The sequence below is a fragment of the Apteryx mantelli genome, chromosome 2 (assembly GCF_036417845.1).
Source record: "Apteryx mantelli isolate bAptMan1 chromosome 2, bAptMan1.hap1, whole genome shotgun sequence".
NCBI classification, from domain to species: Eukaryota; Metazoa; Chordata; class Aves; order Apterygiformes; family Apterygidae; genus Apteryx; species Apteryx mantelli.
The window spans coordinates 147,464,845-147,490,179 of NC_089979.1; the positions used below are offsets into that span (position 1 = coordinate 147,464,845).

General features: G+C 36.0%; 1 protein-coding gene across 1 annotated transcript in view; it reads left to right on the forward strand.

Moving 5' to 3' along the window:
* The first annotated feature begins 4,858 nt into the window (after window positions 1-4,858).
* The window catches only part of SLC39A12 (solute carrier family 39 member 12), a 34,687-nt gene continuing 14,210 nt past the window's right edge, over window positions 4,859-25,335 (forward strand). Inside the window, exons 1-8 of the mRNA XM_013949249.2 lie at window positions 4,859-5,023; window positions 6,141-6,493; window positions 10,145-10,426; window positions 13,324-13,531; window positions 15,992-16,194; window positions 20,572-20,743; window positions 23,332-23,504; window positions 24,699-24,851. Of these exons, the coding sequence (XP_013804703.1) occupies window positions 6,224-6,493; window positions 10,145-10,426; window positions 13,324-13,531; window positions 15,992-16,194; window positions 20,572-20,743; window positions 23,332-23,504; window positions 24,699-24,851 (1,461 nt within the window). The 5' untranslated portion in view covers window positions 4,859-5,023; window positions 6,141-6,223. The remainder of the gene's footprint in view (window positions 5,024-6,140; window positions 6,494-10,144; window positions 10,427-13,323; window positions 13,532-15,991; window positions 16,195-20,571; window positions 20,744-23,331; window positions 23,505-24,698; window positions 24,852-25,335) is intronic.

The window sequence follows — 25,335 nt, forward strand, 5'->3', positions numbered from 1 at the left end:
TGTATTTGCAAAGTTAAAATAGTAGTTGATTTTGTATTTTGGGTATGTATTCTTGTAGGCTAGCAAAACCCAAGCATTTACTTTATAATCTAAGGGTTATGTAGGTGCATTCCTTGTGAATACTGATATGTAGGTTGTTTATGGGTGTACTGATAAACAACTTTTAAAAGTCAAAAACTTTTTTTCATAATGTGTGACCAATTTTTAAGATAACAAACTCCTCTCTTTTCCTTTTACCAAACCTTCAAATAGTGGATATGATGCTGGGTTACATGGGGAGGTACTTGTAGGTCAAGAAAGAAAAGTGGAAACTAAGCTCACTGTAATGCAATGAAGTTTGTATTTGGTTAAATGTAATTGTTTTCTATCAATACTAGATCTTCATTGTCCTTCCATTGTAGGATTTTCAATTTAAAAATGTTTAGTTGTTTCATTAGACTATTACTTGCTGTTCTATACTGTAATACTGTGTGATATAATTCTTCATCCGGGATATTTAAGTTTCTTATATTCAAAAATGTATAATTGGGGCATAAATGCTTTGGACTAGAAGAGACAGTCAGTAAAATCAACTCATGTTTTTTGAGCCTAGTATCTGTAGAAACCTAAAGGGATAGAAACAAACAGTACTACATAATAGATTCTGATAAGACTATAGGACATAACCCAACAATAGCTGGTGAAAAGTTCAATAACTCGCTTTCTGCATCTAATTCATTTAAAAGCAGGTGAGATGGGTGAAGCTGATATGATGGCCTTGTAGCTGTACTTGAATGTTTTGATCACTTCAATAAAATTAGTAGGCTACTGAAGTTCCTAAAGATGAACACAAGAGCATGTTTTTCCCATATATTTTTGAACTTTCAAATGAACAATATAGTATACATCTTTCTGAACCCTCCTCTTTTTCTTACCCCAAAGATACTCCTGCTGAGACTGAGTTCTTGTCAATAATTATGTTATTGTTGAATATCTTGACAGTTGGCTCTGCACTCTTTTTTTTTTAATGAACACAGCCAGATATTCAGCAATGGAGAGATTGTGTGAGGCTTTGCTGGGCTGGAGAGGAAGTAATCCATGAGTTCTTTCTTTTCTATTTTAATATACCTAGATTTTAAAATCTTTCCTAGGAAACTTTCTGCTGACTAACAGGTGAATTTAGCAATCCTGGCCTAATACAGGGCTTGCTCCAGAGATATATATTAATATATATAACTTAGATAATAATTTAATTAGCATTCCTTTATTTTAGTTCATTGGAAATCTTAAAATAAATGATATTGTTAGGATTGACATGTGAGGCCTGAAGCTGAATAGACTGTGGTGATTTTAAAGCACTGACATTTTGTATTGTAGCACTCCAGCATTCATTCATTGGCAAAGGTGCTTTATATATTCAAATTCTACACAAATTGCATGCAAAATGAAGTCCTTTCATATGTCAGTATGCTGCCTATGGCTGTAATTATAGCAATGTGCACCCATCACGTTAATAACATGGAGGAAATCTGCAGTGCCACAGGATTCTCTTCTATTTGCCATAATTGCTGCGATTAGTAAAAGGGCAGAAAACACATTCGCTTAGTCCATCAAAATAAGTTATACAGTATTTAAGAAATGAGAGTTATACATAGCTGCATTTCTCAGTAAGCTGTGAAGTTCAGCAGGGGTCTTGCTAAAATGATGCCTATAGCCTCTCCCATTCTGCTGTACAAATAAAATTAAGCTCTTTGCCAGGTTGGTGGAGGTCATAGGAATGTCCTTGTCATCACAGAGGTAGTTGTATAAAGAGTTTTCCTATTCCTACACCATTTATTCACTGATCCTTTGAAAGACAGTAAGTTGAAGAGTGCAGTCATGACATTTGTGAATGAGCAACTTGCTTTTGTTCTCCCATCAGGTGCGTGGGTGGGAGAAACAACAAGATAAACTGCAGTAAAGTCTTATTGGTTCACTTAAAACTAAAACCAAAAAAAAAAAAAAAAATCTTGTAACCAAAGAGGGTTTCCTGCCTGTGTTTATCATGTTCTGTGTCTGGTTATGCCATGTGTAAATTGCCTTCACTCCTACTCACTGCAAATGAAAGTTAGGGTATTATCCTAACTTGCGATCATATTGAAATTCAATTTGTGTGTGAGGAAAATTGAATATGCACTGTCTGCTGTCATGACCCCAATCATGCAATTACCTAAGAGTTTTGAGAAGTTCCCATTTTTATCACTCTTTTTTTTCATCTTAGCAGTTCTGTTATTCATTTTTCCTGGGACGTGTACCTGTGTCTGCCAGCAACCAGTTACTGTCTTGCAAGTATTCCTCCATGGTGTATCTGTTCAAACTGATCTAAAATGATTGTATCTACAAATCCTTGACCTCAAATCCTTCCTCCAGTGTACCAAGTTATTTATGGTGTAGAATGGAATTAAAAAAAAGTTTTGTTTGTTTATTTAATCAGGAAGATCATCATACCTCTAATTTTGATGTATACCATCAGTCGTGTTAGAATGATAAGCTGCTTTGATTTGAGATATCCCGGTTCTCTAATACCTCTGAGGGCTTTTTCTGGCACACATATTGTAATTCTGTAGTAAGTAATCACTGGATTATGAGCATTGTACAGAGTTTCTATGCAGACCTTGTTTCCCTTTACTAAAAACCACAGAGAGACCTGCAATCAAATTTAAGCCAAAATGTCAGAAATCATTGTAATAAATGAGGGAATAATAGTGATAGCTGCTTCTTGAGGTTTTGAGGTATTAAACTGTGTCAGTGGATCTTTTTCTGTCCATGTATCTCAGTAAAATTCTAATATGTTTTTAACTACATGGCTCTGTTATTTTCACTATCCCATTTTATCAGTTGGCACAATGTCAGCATGGGTAGGTGGTATAGGAATAGCACTATTAAAGAAATGTTTGAAAAAAGAGTTAATAATTGGTTTTACAGATTACTTCAAAAGCAGTAATAGCAAATAAAAACCTGTATAGACAGAAAAAAATCTATGATGATGACTGGATGACTGAAAATAGAGGTGATGCTCTGAAGTCGGGGTAAAAGCAGAGATTTAAACTTGAGTCACCATCGGTGATATTGCCACCACCGAGAAACTCATTTACGAGTCAGAGAAAGAAGTTTGCAACAGTTAGTCTTACAAGAGGAAGTCAATTCTGCTTTGAAATCAGCCACAGTAGCCTGTAACAATTATTATCTGTTGCTTTTTAATACACTATACATTTACTTTTGTTATCATCACTGTGTAGTATAAATGTTAATGTAAGATATTGCCAGGATTATTATGTAAATCAACAGCTTTCAATGGTTACAAGTCATCAAATGTGTATATTTATATGTTAGCTTCTCTCAGCAGGTTGAAACAACTCACTCTTTGTTTGTACACATGCTAGCTGGATAGAATAAATTCTTAGTTTTAATTTGTAGTAGGATACAAAACACCAAATCATATACAGATAAACCTATTCTATGTTATTTATAGATTAAGCAATCCCCAGGCTTAAATGCTGGAAGCTATTCCCTCATTAACTAATTATTTTTTATTAGTGGAACAAATGTGGATGTAGTTAGCTTTGTTTCACAGTGGGAATTATATGGAGGCTAGATGAGATGCTTATAGTCATGTGTTTCTGCCTTTTTGGTCTTCGTATGGAAAAAATAAAGCAAGGTTTTGAGATGAAAATTCCTATACTTCCTGTTTGCATAAAGATGAAGGTTTAGCAATTTTAGTGTGATAAAAATCTTATGTAATTTGTGATGGTAAAATAACATGTTTTGATAAAATTGTCAGGGTTTCTTTGCACTTGAATAACTAATAATAGTATTGTTTTTTAAAACACTCAGCTTTGATCACACAAGAGTTCGTAAATACTTCCATGTGCTGGTACCTTATATTTGTGAGAACATTTGTTTGCATTTTGCATTTCACTCAAGCTGTTGTGCTCAGTTTCATTTTTGTTTATAGTCAGTATCAGTTGCCAGTTCTCAGACTTTAATCCGAGATGGTTCCCTTTGAGCTTACCACCTTGTAGGAGACATTACTTGCATTTTACTACCCAGCTTTTTGTCAATCTAGTTTTAAAGAGAATTATAACATTTCCATTGCTATTAACGTAAGCTGGCTTACTGCTACACAAGATTTGAAGAGCCAGCTGAGATGATAATTCTTCTTTACTACACTCAAAGTTTGGGAGATGGGAGAATGATACATCTAGTGTATCTGTTGCTGTGAAATCCATCAGTCATGATATTTTTCACTAAATTCCAATGTGAGAATATTATAATGGCATGGCAAGATAAATCTCAGCTTTGCAGCAGAATCCCTCAGCAAATCTGAGTGGGTGGAAAATATTTTTTTCACCACAGCCTGAACCAGCTGATCCCAGCTTTTTTAATCATTGCAGATGTGGCACAGAATGAGTGGAGATGAAAGGGCCTGTTCTCTATGGATAGTGTTTTCTTAAGTACCATTTTTCTATGGAGCTGCTTGAAAAGGTTTTTATTCTGTTTTCATATTTGTAAAAAGAAGTAATGTTTTGATTAAAAAAATTGTAATGTTTTGATTTAAAAAGAAATTCAAGTCTTTTATAGAATTGCTCAGATAATGTAATAAAGTAGAGAACACTTAGGGTGCCTGCATGTATTATCGATCATAGTGAAATAGATTTTTCAGTAGATGTTATACATCTTGACATCTGCTGAAATAAAGTGGGAACTGTTTACATAAAATGATAACTACTAAAATAATTTGCTAAATACATTCAATTATGTGATGCTTAGAACTTGCCAAGAAGAACATGTACTAATTCCTATCCACCTCCATTGTTACCTTAAGAGCAGCTCTCTCCATAGCAACTGAAAACTTTTCAAGGCAGCAATAAACTAATCCTCTCCAGCTTCCAGAGAACCATCAAGGAATTTTAAAAACATTGGACTTCCAGCAGCTAAATATTTCTGAGGATTCAAAAGGCCACAAAGCTAGAGATACACAACCATTCTTTTCTCCTTACAAAAGGTAAGAAAATAATGTTTAGAAATAAATGCATCCCCATAACTATGATATATATTCCTAACTGCTAACAGCAAAATTTATCTAAACACCAAAACTTTTACTAGCATTTAAAACATACTAATCTTTCTCTGAGTGAATGCCAGTGTGAATTCAGCAGTTATTTTTTTCATTTTAAATAGTCTGTTAGCAGAGTTTTCTTTAAAATGTTACATACGTATTATATGGCAGTTAAGAGAAGCTGAACTTCTGTGTGACTGTTTAACGTGTGCATTATAATCAGCAAATTTATGTAGCTGCCAGCATCTGCCCATCAACAAAATGAAAAACTCTTGGTGGAAAACAGAACTTAAAGTCTTCTATCCTTCTTGTGTTTTGATACTGAGATACATATTGTTAAAGCAGAGTGATAGTATCTTAGGAAGGATATTGTCAAGACAGATTTACAGTACAGAATGTCTTTTGCATCTAGGATTTTAAAAAGTTAAACTGGTTGCTTCTGGTATATTTGTCTTGTTTATTCACTGAGTTGTATGAATGAACTTATTACCTCAGTCTTGTAACTCTTTCATCTGGCCATAAAGTATCACTAGTTTTTAGGCACATTATGTTCATTCTTGTTTGATGTTGTATAGCTAAAGTTAAGCAATGTTGGTAAAGTGTTTTGAAAATAAAGCTTGCTCTAGATCATTGCTGTGTAACATAATTACCGCACGTTCATATCAAAATTACTCTAATAATCTTTATTTACACCTATTACTGCTACTAAAAGCCTGTTTCATAATGGCATGAAAGTGAAAGCTATCATATTTTCCTGTTCCACCAAAGAGGATTATTAGTGAATGCAGTCACATAACACTGAAATGAAAACCATACACTTCACGTTTACGAGAGGGAAAGGTAGTTTGAGTGAACCTCTTACTGGTAATTCTACAGAAGTTTTAAGGCCATGGTCGTCTTAGTTTCCTGGTGTTCTGGGCTGTAAAGTCCCTACAGGCTCCCTGTTGTTCAAAAACAGCTTGTCACTGCAAATCAGCTTAGCCAACCAATTAATAAATCCTTGCAAACATATTGCAGTCACACTAATTAAAGGGCTGGGGTTTTTTTCCCCTTTACTATTCAGATTCTTCAGGTTTCAAGTTTAAGCTGTGAAGTGCAAACATCAACCGAACATTCAGTACAGATCACACACGGCAGGAAGAGGCGATGTGTTTTCTGACCAAGCATCCAGCTCTTGGGGTGGTATGTTCTGCTTTCATATTCAGCGTGCTCATTGCTGGAGGACAGTCTGGGGAAGAGCGTGGGCAGGATGGCAGCTATGCTCCCAGCCGAGGCTATCTGATGGAAGTTTTACGCGTTCTTTCAGCTGACAACACTGAGCTCCACAAGAACCACTCACGAGAACTGGTCAAAACATTACTGGAGAGAGCTGAGTGCCCACAGCGGATTTATGGCATGCAAGAGGATTGTAATCTGGTTAGTGCTTCAATTAATGAGGGATACCTTTGTAGGGTAGTCAGTGAGTTCTAAAATTATTTCTTAGACTGACACCCTCCTGAATACAAAAGTAAACATGTAAAAGGCTTCTCTTACAGCAAAAATGATAGTCCCTGCTTTAACTGTTTTATTGTAAGTTATGAATATTTCTTGTTTGATCTCATAGAGATATTCCAAACATGACAGGTATACATACCTTAAAAACTCCATGTTCCTTTCACATAAGAGTAACAATTTTCCTTTCAAAGTTTTCATAAGTTTATTTTCTAGGAAAGATTTTTCTACTTTTTGCTAATCTAAGTTTAAAAGTTAGAGCCTGAATTTGGGACACAGAGGATTTCCACTGTAGAAAGACATCAGTAAAAATGGGGGAGCAGTTCTGTCATTTTTTTGTTCTGGATTTTAGTTCATAAAAATAAATCTCAGCCAGGATTGTTTCAGATTCATGTGCCACTTCACTGAAGTATCCAAGATTTAGGGGATTTTTTTAAGCAGTTCGGGTCAAGGAAAATCAAAGGCAGAGCAATGAATCTGCAAATACAGATTTGCAATAGTGCAGGGTACAGCTTCACAGCAGGTTCAGTTGTTCAGCTGAATTGAGATTACATTCAGAACTGACTCCTGATTTGACAGGAAAGGAGCAAGAGAAATGAGATCACAGGTTCCGGTAGGAGAGAGGGAGTGGTAAGAGAGGAAGTTAGATGAAAGGGACTACAAAGGGTTTGGTCAGTCTTGGCTTTAATTAACATTACTCTAGCTCTGGTTTGGTTCAGTGACCTTCATACAGCAGATTGTCGCTTTGTATCAGAATTATGAGGGGGCTGATAAGGATACATGCTTTGAGACTATACTCCTCTTGGCAATCAGCCAAACCAATGAAATGGAGATTTTTTTTTTTTTTTCCTGTGCAGTGGACGGTTACTCACTAAATTGGCCCTTCTAGCAAGTGCCCCAAATTTTGTATGAGCCCCAATATGAAATTTCATAGATAAATAATGTAGGGATCTGTCTTCCTAAATGGGTTATTGCTATGAAAGAGATTGTGCAGGAGTTTTTCTCAGTGCACATAGATATAGAACCAGATCAAAAGCTGAGAATGTATTAAACAGTAATGAGCATAGAGCATTTCTAAACTTCGCAAAATAGCAGTCCAGACCTTCTTGTTCTCCCTGTTTGTTTTACTTCTCTGGATAGCCTTTTTTTTTCTTGTATTTGTGATCTGTATGTGGAGAGCATAACTATGTCCCTGGATGGAGGAAATCTAAGTGAAACTTTGCTGGGTCTTACTTTGGTCAGGATTTCCACACAATTTAGATTTCATTTTGGAAATTTACTTAGGGAAGAATTTGAGGACTTTCACCATTTCCAGTGTTTCTCAAAGTTGGATGTGTCAGTAACACTGCGTACATCCTGCAGTGCCAGGGCCATGTGAACACAGTTCTCTACAGAAAATCTGTGAGAGAGATATGACATCTTCAGCCACATGTAGTCCATACTTGCTGTGCTGAAATCTTACAAGATGATTTAACAAGATTTGGTAAGCCAAGATAACAAAAACTATATGAGGAGCACTGTCCTGTAAGATGTCCAAAATTTGGGACAGAATGCCCCACCTCAGCTTGGCATTTTCTTTCCCACAGTAGTTGGGAATAACTAATTGGTTTCAGTCTCAGCTTTCCCCTTTAATCCAGGATTCCAGTAACACTGGACCACTTTGTTTTCAGATTTTTTTTCATTTGTAATGATGTCTGCAGTGGAGATTTAAAATAATGCGGCAATGTTCTAACCCTTTTTTAAACCCTTTTTTGGTTTGTTTTTATGAACTGGCCCCTTAGAGTCTTTGTGCAGGGGCTAGCATCTCTTGAACAGCATCTGACACTCTTTTGTCTCCCAAGCAGGCAAAAGGCATATATTTCTTGCGGTGGCAAGAGATTTTTCTTCTAACTCCTGGTCGCTTAAACAAAGGAAACTCAGGGTTCTGTGCCCAGGTTCAGAGCTAGGCTCTTTGTTATAGCAAATAAGCTTTTCTAAACATAGGCCATGCATATGATTGTACCTCTAAAATACTAGTAACAACAAAATAACCAGTGATGAACCAATTTATATTCTCTTGATATCTTCTTATGGGCTACCCAGATACTGTGAAATAACTGCATCTTTTACAATGTGCTTGCTTCCTTCCAATTAGCAATTTGCTTTTCAGTCATCTTCCTTGCTAGAGCAAACAACAGCTTTACTGATTGCAATTCATCCTTACTGGGTCTTGAAATGTTATAAAAGTCTTTGAAAATCTTCTGCTACATGGCTGATGTTTACTATACTCCTTAGGGTGTATTTGAAAAGGCTGGTTGACTAACTTGAGGCCTCTGAGGGACAGAAAATGGAATAGCTATGCTCCTCCAAGCCCAAATAATAATACTCAGAGACACTTACTAGAAACAGTTAGAATTTTAGATCTTGATAGACAATTTAGGCAGGGTACAGTGGATCTGATTCTAATCTAGTTAACTTACCAGTGTAAATATTTAATTTGGCAATTACCATCCACAGTTCTTTTTTTTTTAGATTGAATATTTATGAGAATTTTTTTGTTGTTGTTGAAATCATTTCTGTTATAATGTGGCAGCGCTCTCACTTCCTCCAAGGAACATTGGCTTCTGAGCACCACAATATATGTTAGATTCTACTGTGGGTTTGTGTAGGAAAATGAAGTAACATACAAGGTAACCTGACTGACTGACACATCATGTATGTAGCCATAAACAATGTAATCTGGCAAACTAGGTTCTGGTTGGACTTGTAAATAAAAAAGTTATCAGAGTGTATTTTGAACCTCCTGTGGTACCTTCATGTGTTGTAATTTCTTACAACAAATGTACAGTCCTTTCGCTTTACCATAATATTTCAGATTAGCTGATGTGCCTATAAAATACTTGGAAAGAGCTGGTTGGGAAAAAAAACTGACACAATGAATGACAATAGTTACAGGATCTCTTTAAGAAAGATTCTTTATTCTGGAATTCACTCATCTATTTCTCATAGCCTGACAAACTGTTGGCCTTCTGGCCTAGTTTTTAAGACTAACTTTTGCCTTAGGTGACTGTAGAAGGTATCTTTGTATAAGGAGAAATGGAGTCTTACAAATATTCTTCCATTAAAAAATAAACTTCCATTTGCATACCCTGAATTAACTACAGTCTACATATGGCCTTTGTCCTATAATATAAGTTTATGGAGAATATGCAGGTGAAAATATGATCAAGGACAAGCCATAATCTAATGTATTTATAACCAGAATTAAAGTCTGTTGAAGCAAGTGGAAGAGTTTCAACTCTCTACAAAAAGGTTTTGATCAGAATTACTTAAATCCCTTGGATACTTGACATTTGTTAAAAACTGAAAGGGCTTTGGGAAAAGAGACAGTGTGGTCTTGCAGGCATAGTACAGTGCCAGCAACGAATTACTTGTGCCTTCCTCCTGTCATTCCATCAGCCTGCATCTGTGCGGACTTAGGTCCAGTCCCTTAAATATAAGAACTGAATTCTCCTAGTCTTCTCTCTAATCCTGATTGCAGATGACTAGTAGTAATTTACTTGAGTTGAATTTCTATTTATTTTAATTTATTCACAGTGCCTTGAACCAGATGCTTTGTTACTAATAGCTGGTGGAGATTTAGAAGACCACCTCAGTGAAGAAGTATTTGAGAGAATTTCTCTTATTCTTCTCTACTATATTCTTCATCAAAGAGATATGTGTTCTTCAGAACTCAACTTGAGTACTAAGGACTATAAATTTTACCTACACAGCATGCTTAGTTTAAGACATGATGAAGATTGTTACTATTTTTCACAGAATGAAACTGAAGATATTTTGGCTGCAGTAAGACAACATTTTAAAACTTCTGAAATCCAGGTAAATAAATAATTAAAAATAACTTAATATTTATTACTGATATAATGTCTATAAGCAAGGTAGTTCAGCTGTCACGTCAATATTGTGGTTCTTCAGGCAGCTTGTAAATAAAACAGCGTGAGAAGACAGGCCTGAGCATTGCTCAATTGTTGTACATACTGTTTAATTACCAGCCTTCTCCTTGACTTGCTTTTGGACTGTGCTACCTAGCACTTCCACGCACAGTGTTGGCACGTCTGGGGAGATAGCACATATCATACCATTCCCAGGAGGTAGTTTAGATGCAGCTACTCTGCTTAGGGCTGAAGGAAGAAAGTTAAGCTGGGTAGACAGGAGATCTTGCTTTTGACCCAAGGACAGAAAATACTTTCTCACCTCTTGTATTTGTGAGTGTAAATATATTACCAGTGATTAGTATAAAGAAGAGCAGCCCCAAAACTGACCTGGCTGTAGAACAAAAATGGTGAATCATCTTGCTGTGATGAGAATGCCAGTCTTTGCCAGTCCTGCAGTTCCATGTCCATCCAAAGTAGGGTGGAATGAGAAGTCTGTCCAAAGTTATGGTGGCTTTCTTCCATTGGGACAAATACACTTGAAACTAATTTCCTACCAGCAGGAACATCCCTTCTAGTAAGACTGCAACAGATGAGCTTAAACTTAGATTTGGAACAAAAGTAGTATATTAATTATATTCAGCAGAAAACATCCTTTTTAAGTCAGGAAACATGCAGTGGGTTTTCTCACCACTATTTATTATTATTTCTTATCTCAAGTAGGCCCTATAAAATAATAGAATAGCATTCTAGAGCTCACAATCTAAAAAAATCTATTTGCTGTATAATGGACAATAAAAGAAGCTTTTGCCAGATGAGATAAGTCCTAAAGTCACATTGACCCGCTGTGAGAAGCTCCTTAGATCTGTTCATAATATATAGTTAAATTTAGTCTATTGCAAACTTTGAAATTGCCCTTTTCTTTTTCATTTCATTAGATTAGATACTGTGGTAGGAGTTTGCTACACAAACAGAAGATGGCTAGGAGTTTCTGGCTGTGCAGCAGAATGCCAAAGGCCTCCGGTTCCTCTTTCTGTGTTTTTGTGTAATTGTTTCCCATCATAAATTATTCATTGACTAGCACTTTTGGTTCTAAGTCTTGGTGAACGTGCTGATTTCCAGGAACTCAAATGGTATCTGAGCAACTGTAAAGAGGCATTGGTGGGTATTTGGCATGTCAAGATAGAATAACAATCCGTAAAGTGCTTTACTGTGTGGTCTGTTTGTTTATGCTGGCAGTATGATCAATTGACAGGCCTGTTCAGTATCTGAGACTTCATCACTCACTGACATGAGGGAAAAGAGGGTTTTTCTATGAAAGGTACTCAAAAAATTGTAGACTATCTATCTAATGCTTAGAATCACAACACTTGGGTTATGGAAAAGGGTTGACAGTGCAGGATAGTAATGGAAGAAAAGCATTTTTGGCCACTCTCTCTGTATTTTTGTTTTAAACTTTCTTCTTCTCTGTCATAGCAGCTAATATATTATTAGAAATGAGAGACGAAATTTGGGGTTGTAGGAATGCAAATGTGTAATGGATTTGACAGGAAAAAAAGCTAGTCTCCTCTCTACAGTGTTTATGGCATATATATAGAGAGATGAGTATGGGTGAAATAAAAGATTCCTGTATTGGCTCATCTAGTTGACTTTTCAAACTCAATTTAGATAAAAAGGGAAGAGACAAATGAACTAAAATAATTTTGGCTGTTTTTGTTTGTAAAAACAGTTGGCCAACAGACTATTATCAACAGCAGAGTCATGAGATTATTTATCTATGTCCATTGTCAATGTAAGACAGGCAAAGCAATCAAATCACTAAAACTTTGAGTCTGCAATGACATGAAAATTTAGAAATGGGAAGTTCGTGTGCCTACACATGGACTCTTTTGCAGCTCTGTGAGCAAATGTTCATCTTTTGCTGCATCAACACAGGCAATGACTGTACCAATACCATTGAGAAGTATTTTCCTAAAGCTATGAGTGCTGGTTTTTCAGCAATAGACAAAGGCACCCTTTTCTTCATATTTATCTCATGTTTTATCTTATACATTTGCTTCCCTGACAACCTGTACTATGACAAACATTTTTTTTTCTCTCAAACCCCAAGTGTTTGCAGTGAAAATATACAAGAAAGGCAGAAATGGAAAACACAAGGGTAAGTTTACCAGGTAACTAAGAGAGCTGTGCCCTGCTCTCTCACTTTAGACCTGCACACATCCACATAAATAGGCATACACAACTGTTTATTGGTTGGTCACCCAGCAGGGAAGTGACCATATATCTGCAGAATCATGGCTTTCCATATTATCCCTAGATAACTGCCCCATAACAAATTATTGGGTCTATTTAATAGATGGGGAACTAAAAACATTAACAGAATTCTTCCTGAAATCTGAGATAAAGAGTTAAGTCTGTATTATTTAAGTCAATGTTTTATGTGTTAACAAAAATTCCACCTTCTTTTGCCGCTTTCTGGAAGTAGAAGTAGAGGCAATTGAGGAGGGGGCAGAAATAACAAAACAGCATGAAAAAAAAACACTAAACAAAAATAATACTGAGTATTGAATGAGTTACTGTACTTCTTTCCCCTCAGAAACTGAGACTGAAAGTACTACCCTACTATCTTTTCCTGTTAAGCTTTCAGCCTTTTGTATTCCATTCCTGTTCTGCTGGCACTGTCCCCTGTTTCTCATTTGCTGTCCTGCTGTCAATTACAGCTTTCAGATTTTTTCCACCCTGGCTGTCTGTGAAACTGTTCTCTCCCACTTCTCCTCCTGTCACTCTGCTTATTTAAATGGAGGTGACCGAGGCTGTCTTCATGCTGTTCTCTCCTGATTTCAGTGTGTTGATGTGAGCACTCTGAAGAAAAATGCTGATATAATGGACAAAGACGGTGCTGATGAAAACACGCTTCCACGCCTGGCTGCTTCAATCATTACTCTGGCTCTCCAAGGAGTCTGTATGGGGAAAACAAGTTTACCCTCCCCAGAATTCTTTATAAAATATATTTTCAATTCTCTAAACAGTACCACTGAGCTCCAAGTGACAGGTAAGGTATCTGTTCATCTCTAGTTGCCTTTTGCAACACGCATTCGGTGTAAATTATCTTTAAATGCCTGAAGCACTTTTTGCACTTTATTTTAGATTTAAATGTCATTTCATTTTAGAGTTGTTAAGTAGACTCTTCTAAACATAAAAACAAGAATGGAAAATAAACTCTTTAATTTTGAAAATTCTCTGGGACACATAAAACAAATTGTTACTGTGATTATTAATATGTACAGTCACTGTAATTTATGATTTATTTGCTCAGTACAGTCTGAACTACCCCAGAGAGCTCTGAGGGCAACAATCTAGCTGTGAGGGCACAGAGTTCACTGGGGCCTAGTTTACACTGCTTCTTAATGCAGATGCTAGTGTAGCTGCATTACAAGACTCCTTTAGGGGTAGATGAAATAATTCGTGCAGGATAGCCAGATTAGATAGATACCCTTGTCACTCACACTGCAGTGTACCCATACCCCAGAAGAGATGAAATAGGTACAGTCCACTCTGTTTTGACCAAATGCTCTCTGATATCTGCCAGCTGCAAATAAAAACATCGTTTTAGTTTGAGTTTCCCTACCCACTTTCTGTTGTTAGTACCCATTCAGTGAGTCTGAAATATGCAAAGTTCATTTTCTTAAGAAATTCCGTTGCTGTTTTACTAGACCTATTAGAGATGCTACTTAACTATAAATAAATAACTACAGGAGGGTTCTAAGCAGTCCAAAGTTAAAGAATTTAGAAAATGGAAGTGTTGAGCACTCAGCAGCTGCTATTAAGTCCTGTAAAAGATTCTAGATGCTTAGCAGTTTTAGAAGCTAAGCCATCAATTCAAGGCCCTACTGTAGATTTAGAAGGTTAATATAAGACATCTACTTTTCTTTCTTTGTGGTTATTGCTAATAGCAATACTTTACAGGAATTTCAAAGCGCTGTAAAAAGTTATATTGAGCACAGGTAAAAACAGGTTAAAAAGTTGCATTAAGCATAGGTAAAAACATTTTTACCATTCTTAGGTTACATAGAGTACATTGAATCACAGAAGTGAATCATACAGAAAAGAACAAAGTCCTCAGCCCTAAACATGGACTCCTGGATTGTACTTGCATAAACTGATTCTGCAGCAAAACCCTTTCTTTAAAAATGCCAGTGCAGATCTTATGAAATAATTAACTCACAAGAATGGATGGAGCCAGCTGGGCACAGTGCTACTAAATAGCTATATATGGTGAAATCCAGGCCCCAGTGAAGACAATAGCAAGACTTTCTTGGTCAGTGGAATTAGGATGTCATTCAGAGAATCTAGAAGATATTCTTAACCAGTTTGTTACAGTGTAAGTATATTTTAAGCCTAAGCTAATTAGATTGCCCCTTTAAATTTATTTAAATTCTCAGTATTATCTGGAAGAAAGAGCAAGAAACTGGCAGCATGTAAAAGGAAAATTAGAGCTGACTACGCTTTGAAAACAAATCTAGCTTCAGCTCTGTTCAGAACTGTTTCCTTAAGACAAAGAAAGTAGATAAACATCTTAGTATAAGCTTTTTTTAAGATTAACATTTATACCATTTACTTTTTCTGAATAGTATGTTAAAAATAAAGGATTATCATGTGGAAACATTCTTAATGTCTTTGATCTAAATTCCTTTGAAATTAATTTGTGGACTGCCTACCTTCTCAATGGACAAACTCAGGCTCTCAGAAACTATCAATATGGCTTCATCTTGAAAATGCAGGGGTGAAGGAAGGTGACTAGACTGAAAAAAAATGAGGGGAAAAATAAGATGGGATGCCCCTCATATAACCAGCACACCTATTGTGCTAAGTTATGTCATGGGATACATCCCCTGCCTTGTCTTAGAAGATTAGAACTGCTTGGCTTACGGGTCCTGGCTCCCACCTTTCTACTTTACTGCTGCAAACAGGCATGTTTCCAGAGTAGCAACTTGACCAAAAGACAGAAAATCCTTCACCCTGTGTTCCAGTTCTGAAATACAAAGGGTAGAGTAATATCCTGGAGGATGCTATCAGGATACAATGTCAAGGACCTGTCTTCCTTGTCTTTCTGGACTGGTAAAATACCATACCTAGCTACGGTATTTTAGCATAGTGTTCCATTTACAGAGGATGAAAGGTGATGAAGCTATTTAGCAGTAATTTGCAGGTGACCTAAGCAGAGACCCAGTATTAAATGGGAGATTAAATGCCTTTCAGTCACGTCTCTTTTTCTCTCAGACAATTGTAAATAAAACATATCTGTGTAGCACTGCAAAGAAGTAACTGCTGAGTATCTAGGTGACCTGTTAAGCTGAAATTACCTACAGTACCAAAATGAGAAGAGAAAAAAGTATTAAAATGAGCAGTCAAATTATTAAAAGTAACAAAATTTTAACAATTACTTTTGTTTTTGTCTTTTAAAATGTATATTACCATATGGTAACATTTCTATTTTCTAATAAATTACTAGAACTAGATCAACTCCTAAGCATGCTTACAGCCAGAAAGACCTGCACCGTAAATGGACAATTCCACAGTCACAAAAGAAGACGTCACAGCATGACAATCAAAGATATTGGAACCATAAATATTCCAGTCAAAGCAAACCATACAAATGGAGACTATGTGAAAGGTTATCCTGAAGATCGTGAAAGGAACAGAGATTGGAATCAGGTTAATTTATTTTTATATTATTATAGCCTCGGTCACAGAATTTCAATGATAAAAGTTCAAGCTGGTTTGCAAATACTGTATCATTTCTGAGGTAAAAGTTATGAATTTCAAAAAGTCATGTAGTTACAGAATTATACTTTTATATATTTATATTTATTTAAATGTTAATTGTCAGAAGAGCTTTATGACTGCTTTGTATTTAATGAAAATAGGATACGAAGTCCTGCGCTAGGCTGACAGAATGATTACTATTAGGCAGAATCAGATGTTCCTTCAAGACATAGAGGACTGTGGTATTATAGCTTCAATGTTTGCATGTGTTTCTTGTGCTCCTATGTCTGAGAGCTTCTAGGGCTGCTTTGTGTGACCTGGCAGAAAGAAAGGTTGTTCTATATTAAGAAAAAAATAAACCATTTAAGGTTTCTAGGGAAGTTGTTTCTAAAAGGTTTTTGTAAATAGAGGACTAGGTATTTCCAAACACTTTTTATAGCCATCTAGAAAACGTGTAGAGTCTGTGGAAAAGAAGTTTAGCTGCTACCCAGTATCCTCTTTGAGAAGTTCAAAGAACAGTGGCTTATTTCAGGTGACTTTATACCTTGAAGTCCATTAAACATATACTTATCCTAAATATTAGAAAATAAATAAACTTTGTAACAATGATTAAGATGGTAACTGACTTCCATCCTTTAGACTGAAAGACATTCCTTAAACAAAAAAGGACACTTCTAATAAAGTAGGTATTTCTATTGTTTTCAGGTTTTTACAGTTTAAATAAACTCAAAGACAAAGTTTCTCCTCCCTTGAGTAGAGTAAGAGACGTGAGATTGACTTTTGCTGAGTGGTCGTTTTATGATGTAGAACTGAGGACTGCCATCTGGTTAAATGCCTTTCTGCTAGGTGTTTATCTGTGTAATTTTACTGTATTTGGAATACATATCCTATCTGTATCATTATTTCATTCCAGCTGACCACAAAAGAGAATCATGCTGATCAGCTGACATTTGGCATTTAAAGCAAATGGGGCCTCAATATAATTTTAGTGGATGTCATTTTAAGACTATTTAATATTAATTTTTAATTATGAAGGTCAGAAATCAATAGTGATACTATCTGAACAAGAAATAAAATCATTTTCAGGCAATCGGAGAATTTATGAAACAATTTTTGATTTCTTGAACTTCGACTTCTGAGACTGACCATAAATCAAAAGATAAGTGTACAGAGGAGTTATCTGAGGCTTGGGATTCAAACTGAGAGCAAAATATTCTGTATAGATGCTGAAAAATTACAAAGGTACTTCTGGAGAGAAGAGATTTTCTCTTCTTTTCTGATTCCTAGCTTCTACTTTTTATTCCATTTCTCTTCTTTTTGCCTATGTCTATTTTCTTTGACATATCATTAGAAGGATTTGTGTTTCAGTGTTGTTGCTAATTTTATCTCTTGCTTTCTGCACATATCCATGATAGCCTTTGTGCTCCATTAGTAACAGATGCTGCTACGTATGAGGCATTGACTGGTTTATGGCTTGCATTTGCTAGATACATTAGGATCTGTAATTTGATTTTTAGATAGGAATTATATTTTGAAAACCATCACAGAAAAAAGGGTCATTGCTTTCTTTTTAAGTCATCATTGCCTCTACTGATTTTTAAAATGCCTACAAACTTACGTAAATAGTACATGATCTAAAAAGAGTAATAATATTAAGTCCCATTAAACTAAATCACTAAATAGCATTGTGTTCATTTATGATTTCTCATTAAAGAAATATGTGTTTCAGAAAGCAAAAGCATCCATGCATCTATCCAATTTTTCATATTAGGAAATGCAATTTCCATTTACCTGTTTTTTCAGTATCATCCTCCAGGATTACATGTATAGTTGCTTTACTAATGAAGGCCTAGTACTCTCCCTCCCTATGTTAAAAAACTTAAAAAGCTGTGGCTTGCAACTGGAAAAGATACAGGTCCCCATGCCTCAAGACTTACGAGAAGATTCTACTAAATGAGTGTTAATTTTTTTTTTGTGTGGACAGTTTACTTTCCAGATGAGTATTTTTCCTTTTCATTTGAAACTACTGATCATAAAATCACACAAAAATTTAGGTTCATAGGGACCCTGGATGTCATCTTGTCTAACCTCCTGCTCAGAGCAGGGCCAACATCAAAGTCAGACCTTGTTTCTCAGTGCTGTGTCCAACTGAATTCTGACTGTCTCCAAGGATGGAGATTCCACAGTCTGTCTGGGAAACCTGCTCCATAGCTTTATAATGCTCACTTTGGTAGGGTTTTATTATAACAAATTGGAATTTCCCTTGCTGCAACTAATGCCCATTGCCTCTGATCCTTTTGCTGTACACCTCTGAGAAGACTTTGACTCTGTCTTTCCTATAACCACTATTAGGTAGTTGAAGATGTAAGATCTTCCCTTTCCCCACTTAGCCTTCTCTTCACCAAACTGAACAAATCTAAATCCCTCAGCTTCCCCTTGTACATCATGTGCTGCAGGTCCCTAGCCGTCTTGGTGGCCCTCCACTGGACTCCCCCTAGTTTGCCAATGTCTTTCTTGTCCTGCTGGTTATAAAACTGGACATAGTCCAGATATGGACTTATATGAGCTGAGTGGAGAGCAATAATTATTTCCCATTAGCTGTTGGCTACACTCTTGCTAATGCAGCCCAGCATGCCGTTAGCCTTCAGTTGCCACAAGGGCACACTGATGACTCATGTTCAACTGATCATCAGGACTTCAACAGTCTTTACTGTAAAACTACCTTCCAGTCAGTTTTTCACAGCCTTTATTGATGCATAGAGTTATTTTGTTTGAGGTCCAATACATCTGTCTTTGTTGAACTTCATGAAGTTTTTGTCAGCCTATTTCTTTGGCTTGTCAAGATCCCTCCAACTACTTGTCCCAGTCGGGTTTCATCTATGAATGCGATAAGGGAGCACTCCATTCCATCATTCAGGTCATTAAACAATATCAGCCCCAGTACTGACCACTGATGAATGCCACTCATGACCAGACTTCCAGTCATTCTATACTGCCTGTGGATGGTGGCCACTTTTAGAGTCAAGACCCTGGCTAGAATAGACAGTCTGTAGGTCTTTTCTACTCTAGTTCCTGAGTTCTCTTCCCACTGTCCTTCTTGGAGGCAGAACAGAGTAGATCCAGGTAGCAAGATCATCTGTTATCCTGAAGACCTGAATGTGGTATTCAAGATAAATGTGTAAGTACTCAATTCATTCAGTTTCTTTGTGAGGTGTCAGGCATATTTTACTTTAATAAATGATTAATGGGATGAACATAGGCAAGAAGGTTTGGGTTTTTTTTGTTAGGTTGTTTAAAAGTGATGATAATTGCAACTTTTTCATTTAAACAGTAATTTTTTTTCTAAGAAACCTAAGCATTTAATAAGCTTCAATGATTCGAAAAAAAATATTTAGGAATCACTGGATTCTCTGTGACAGACTATTTTGAAGAATGAAACAAATATTTATCTTTGAAATGAATCACAACAATTTAGATGGGCCTAATAATGAAGATAATTCCTATAAGTAAGACAGCATAGTTTGATCTGGACTTCTTTTCAAAAGTTCTTGACTTTTAAAACTGCCGCTAGAATGATGCTAATGATAGCTGGTCAAGTTTTAATGAGAGGTTTCCTCCTGGAAGTGAGAAATCACTTCTTCATGGAAATTTGTCAAAATGTAAATGTTCCCAAGAAAAGTTCCTTTTTTGACAAGGAGGCATTTCTTCTAATAACAGCAGAAAGTTCTTGAAATTCTTAAGTCCCTCTAACAATACAATTATCAAGTAATCTTTAAACCCAATTTAGACTATGACACTCCTAGTGTGCTGACTTTAAAATGACAGACCATTGTTAGGAGGATTCATAAACCCACTTAGTTCCATATGTTACTGAAGATGCAAAGATGCAGCATAAGGACAGACTGCACCTCAGTACTGCCTCTAAACTTTTGTGAACTGATACAGGGCAAGACATGTAATCTTACATCAACAGCAAAGAATACCATTTCTATGTTAGCAATAAAATATTTATTGTTAGCACATATACTAGTAAAATATTTAGAGATATTATTGTGTCAGATCCTCAAATGATGTTAACAGGCTTCAGTGATAATTGTGCTACTTCGTACCATAGATTCTGTTTTTTTCTGAAATAAATAGTGGCATCTGACTTTAATTGTCAAATAAAAGAATTAGAATCTTTAAGTAATTTAACCAGAACAATATATATGAAAAACAAGTTTTTCTAGCCTGTATAATTCTATGTCCTTCTAAGACTCTACGTTTAACCTCAGCATTAAATACATGTAGTCCATATTTAGTAACTGTGTATACTTTTCTACATAGGCTTGTTTTTCTGCCAATGAACTCGTGAAGATATTTTTAAAAGCTAGTCCTTCATCCATTTCTAAGGAGCACTTCAAGCAAATCAGTCCAGCCATCATTCAGCAACTGTTAAGTTGTTCATGTCAACTTCCTGAATCCAAGCAGACAAAGCTTCCACCAACAACTTTGGAAAGTGAGTTATGTTGTTACCATCAGTATAGTATTTTGCAAGTAAATTCAGGTGAAGGGGTGCAAGGGATTAGTTTCTGGAGACTCATTAGTAATCTTAAACCAAAACAAGATGAGATTTATGCAGTAGATAATTTCACAGCATACATATTAGAAAATATTACTATATTGAGTATAGTCAGGGGATTTAATGGTTTCATTTTTGTATTAGACAGAATTCTCTTTTAAGTTACATTTTCTTTATTTCCTAGAGGACTGTGGTATGGTGGAAGGTGAGCCATGACAGGCCCTTGCCCAGTGCGTTGCTGGGCAGCAGTGGCCTATCTTGTGAAATCTGTAACAGGTTTATATTGGAATCATTGCATATTTTTATGTAAAGACTCAATGGGTTAGCTAGCATTTTTTACCATGATGTGATGAGTGCTTAATATAGATAAGTTCTGAGAGCGATGTATGAACACTGCTGATTTTTCATGTTGTGATATTTCACAGCAGAGAAGCTTTGTGGATACCTATTGTGAAAAGAAAAACAACCAGCAAAACCAATCACATGAACAGCAGGAGCTGTATGATTGAGCTGGAACAAGAATTGAGTTAGAGTACAATTGAACAGATTGTTTCCAGCTGCAGTGGATTAGAGGAAGGCAGTTATAGCCCTCACGTGCCCTGCTTCCAGAGATTTCTGCCCCATCAGTTCTGCTGGCATAATTTCTCCTGTAAACACTCCCTAGTCCACCCTATTAAAAAAAAAAAAAAAAAAAAATCTGGTCTGACCTAAGTGCTTCATAATGGTGGCTTTTTTTTTTTTTTAAACCAGCAGCTTTTTTGGAGAGTGGTTTACCACTTTTGATGCTCACTTAGAAGAGCTTTGCAGGCTACAAATCAATGTTTTCAGTACCTATAACCTAACATTTACTTTGCTAGCCCTAGATCCATTTCGAGCTAGTAAAGTTTCCCAACATCCTGCTGGCCAACAATCCTTATAGAACAGTACTTTCAAAATCTAAATTATATCTGTTCTTTAAGCTGCATACATTAGGTTGCTTCTGGGAATGAACTAATCTATAATTTCATATTGTACAGGTGAATTGAACTGTGACCAAGAATTAAATAACATGTTAGGTAAGGGCATGGAAGGAGATTCATGGATGTTCCAGGAACAGTTATAGGAGAAAGAAACATACAAAATAGTAAGAAACACTAAAGTTCTCCAGAAGGTAGCAGTCCTCCTTTTTCATGTTCTCTCTCTCTTCATTTCCTGAGCACCTTGCAGTCTTTACTGCTTTTATCCTTACTATGATACAGGAAAGTTCTTTTGTGCCCATTTTTCAGATGGGAAATGAAGGGAGAAAGAAAGTCGGTAACTTATCCAGGTCACATAAAAAGTTCATGGCAGATTTGAGGTTTAAGTGAGTGTCTCCCAAGTCTAAGACCATCTGCCCTAACCACTGGCATTGTAGTAATCTCATAAAGGTGAAAGATCTGTGTGGATGAGAAGAGTCAAAGTACTGAAACACAAAATGGAATGTTTATAAGCCCTTTCTGCAGCACATGCTTGTAGGTGAAAGAAGATTTCTATAACCATAAGGATATTTCTGATGGTTTGGGACAGATAAACAAAGGACCATGTTAGACCTATGTGTGACTTAATGAAATGAGCATAGGCTCATTAACTTTATTCTCAGTTATTTTACTGACAGGTTATGCTGTTTTAGGTAAATCACCATGGCCTAACCTTCCAAAAGTATCTACTATACCTTTGTATTTGGATGTGCAGTCTGTGAAATTTACTGTCTGATTTTATGAGCTGCTGAGCGCTTGCAGTGCTATTAAAGTGTGAAACATTAACTGAAGCTTTTGAATATTTTGGCATTAGTTCCTTTATGTCTGTTTCTCATCAATGTTTTACCTCCATCATAAGACTTTCATGCACATTAATCAGGATTCATGTTGTGCAGAAGGTTGGGAATGTGAGCAGCATACAACTCATAAGAATTCTAAGCGTAACCTTCAAAATGTCCCTGTAACCTGGGAAAAAATAGCTCTGTGGTCCTGATTTGATGTCTGAAGGAATGTATGTTCACAGCACATTTATAAACATAATTTGGACCAAAAGGTTTATGCTTAGATCCTAAGTTAGATGCCTACATACATATGAGTTTAGGCCTTGGTTTGTTTACTGAATATGATTTGGCTAACAATGCGGTGTTAATTGTAAAGATGCACAGGTGTGGCCATATGAGGACACAGAATAACAAGCACGAATCTGTTAAAATAGGAGACAGCTACAGACCAGCCTTCACTGTGCTGCCCTGGGTTTCTCTAAGCTGCACAGTCATAGTGTATTTAGCTCTTTAAGGCCTGAAATTTGGAGGTATTAGACTGTATTACCTGTAAAACTTCAAACGATGAACATTGTTTAGGCTTCAAACTCTGTCACTTGTATCTCTCATGACTATGAAAATGGATGTAGCACATTGAATCATTTCTTGCCTATGTGCTTGCACACAGAGGTGGGAAAACATAGTCTCAATACTTAGATACCAGATGGTTAAAGGTGCCCTTGGTTTTGTTGTTTCCTTTTCCCCACAGAATATGGCTACAGCACTGTTGCAGTTTTACTTATTACTATTGGATCTATGTTTGGTACAACCCTCATTTTATTTAACTCCTGTCAAGAAATCTATACACTCATTTTACAGCTGTTTGTGGGTTTGGCTGTTGGGACCCTTTCTGGAGATGCACTGCTACACCTTATTCCGCAGGTAGGTAATGTGCCCATTTGTGTTTTTAAAATGTTCACACATGCACACACACAGTCTCATTTAAGTCTGGCTAATGCTCAGCCATTTAAAAAAATAAAGCTTTCCATGAAATCTCAGAACCAGGTATCCAGCATTCTAATTATGTTTGCACTTTGTAGTTCAGAGAGAGTTTCTGAGTTAAGTACTAAGAAGCAGAAACCAATGAATGATGAATTCTGAGAAAATAAGGTTCTTATTTTCATAAAAACTTTTCAGAAAACCCACAAGTCCTGTGAAAACCAGGTTCACTAGATGTGTATGAGACTCTTTCAAGAGGCAGATTATGTAATACATTTTAGAAGAAATTGGTTAGAGTTTCTATGAGGCATCCACAATCCCCCATATAAAAAGGTTCCATAGTGATCTCTGATATGACAAAGCTGTTAAAAGAGTTCAGCTGGTCATTTAAAGAGAGCTTCATGTCTTCTCTTGAGATTCTGGTCAAAATGCTCTTCATACTCAACGCGAAAGGGACTACTTGAAATGCACGTTCCTGTTTCAGGGAAGTCAAATGTTTCATAAATGTTCTACATATTTAAAATGCTAAATGCCACAAAGAACAATTATCATCTCTGGAAGTAGAACTGCGAGAGTGGTTTAAGGAAGGCAATTCTCAGTGAATGTCACACAAGTACATTCTTTTAAGAAACACCTTTTGAGTTTGAAAGTCTTCTCCCTCCCCATTCTTTAAATGATGTATCTTTTAAAGTGCCTGCTTTCAGATGAAGAGCAAAGGAGGGCTACCATGCTCTGCCTCCAAGGAAAAACTGGAAGCATGCTCACCAGCAGAAAGCTTTATGAATATTTTTCAATATGAATTGTACATTTGTAGATTACCCAAGTAACTTTTTAAACTGTAAGGATCAATATACTCCAAACAAAATATACACAAAGGAAAATGTAGAAGGGACAAATTCATAAAACTCTCTCTAAAAATAATACTGCTTTCAAAATTGAGCAATGAAGAAGTGTAACAGAGGTCCCTAATAATTAATTTCATCCATCTATTATCCAGCTAATTAGCTCAAAATACAATTTAAATCATAAAGAGATAGCAAAAGAAAATTTTGAGAATAAATTCAGTTTACATAGTATAGATTACACTAAGCAAAAGTCAAAATATTGTCATTTTTAATATTTTACTTTTTTTTTTAGACTCTTGGTTTACATAAACACGAAGCACAAGAGGTAGAACATTTCTATGAAGGGAAAGAATATATTTGGAAGCTTTTGGGAATAGTTGGAGGAATTCATGGATTTTTTCTGATAGAAAAGTGTTTCTTTCTTTTGGTAACACCACATGACCAGGTAAAGCTTTGGACATTTTATCCTTTTAAAAATCTCTTTTATTTTGAGATTTTACACTGCACAAAATATTTAAATGATTGTGGAAAAATAATTATCATTTTTATGTGTGAAATGAAGCAAAAAAAGTTGCTTTCCAAAGCAACAGTTGCTCCTTGACCTTCAATTTCTATTTTGCTTTGCTCCATAGATTTTGTATGCTCCATAAATGTGCTTCATATATTTATAACTCAAAAAAGGAAACAGTTAACTGAATTAGTGTTCCATAAGCCAACTCTCATGACTAGCAGTGGAGCAGGTAAAGAGTATGTATCCATATGAAATAGTAATGACAGTGTTTACTCCAGGCTCTCTTTGAAGAGCAGAAAGACATAGTTGTAAGTGAACTCTATAGAAGATATATTAAAGAATATCTTAAAATTTCCAAATTGTTTTTTATTCCTATCCCAGTGGATTTAGAAATCTAATATAAATGTTGTGCTCAGTA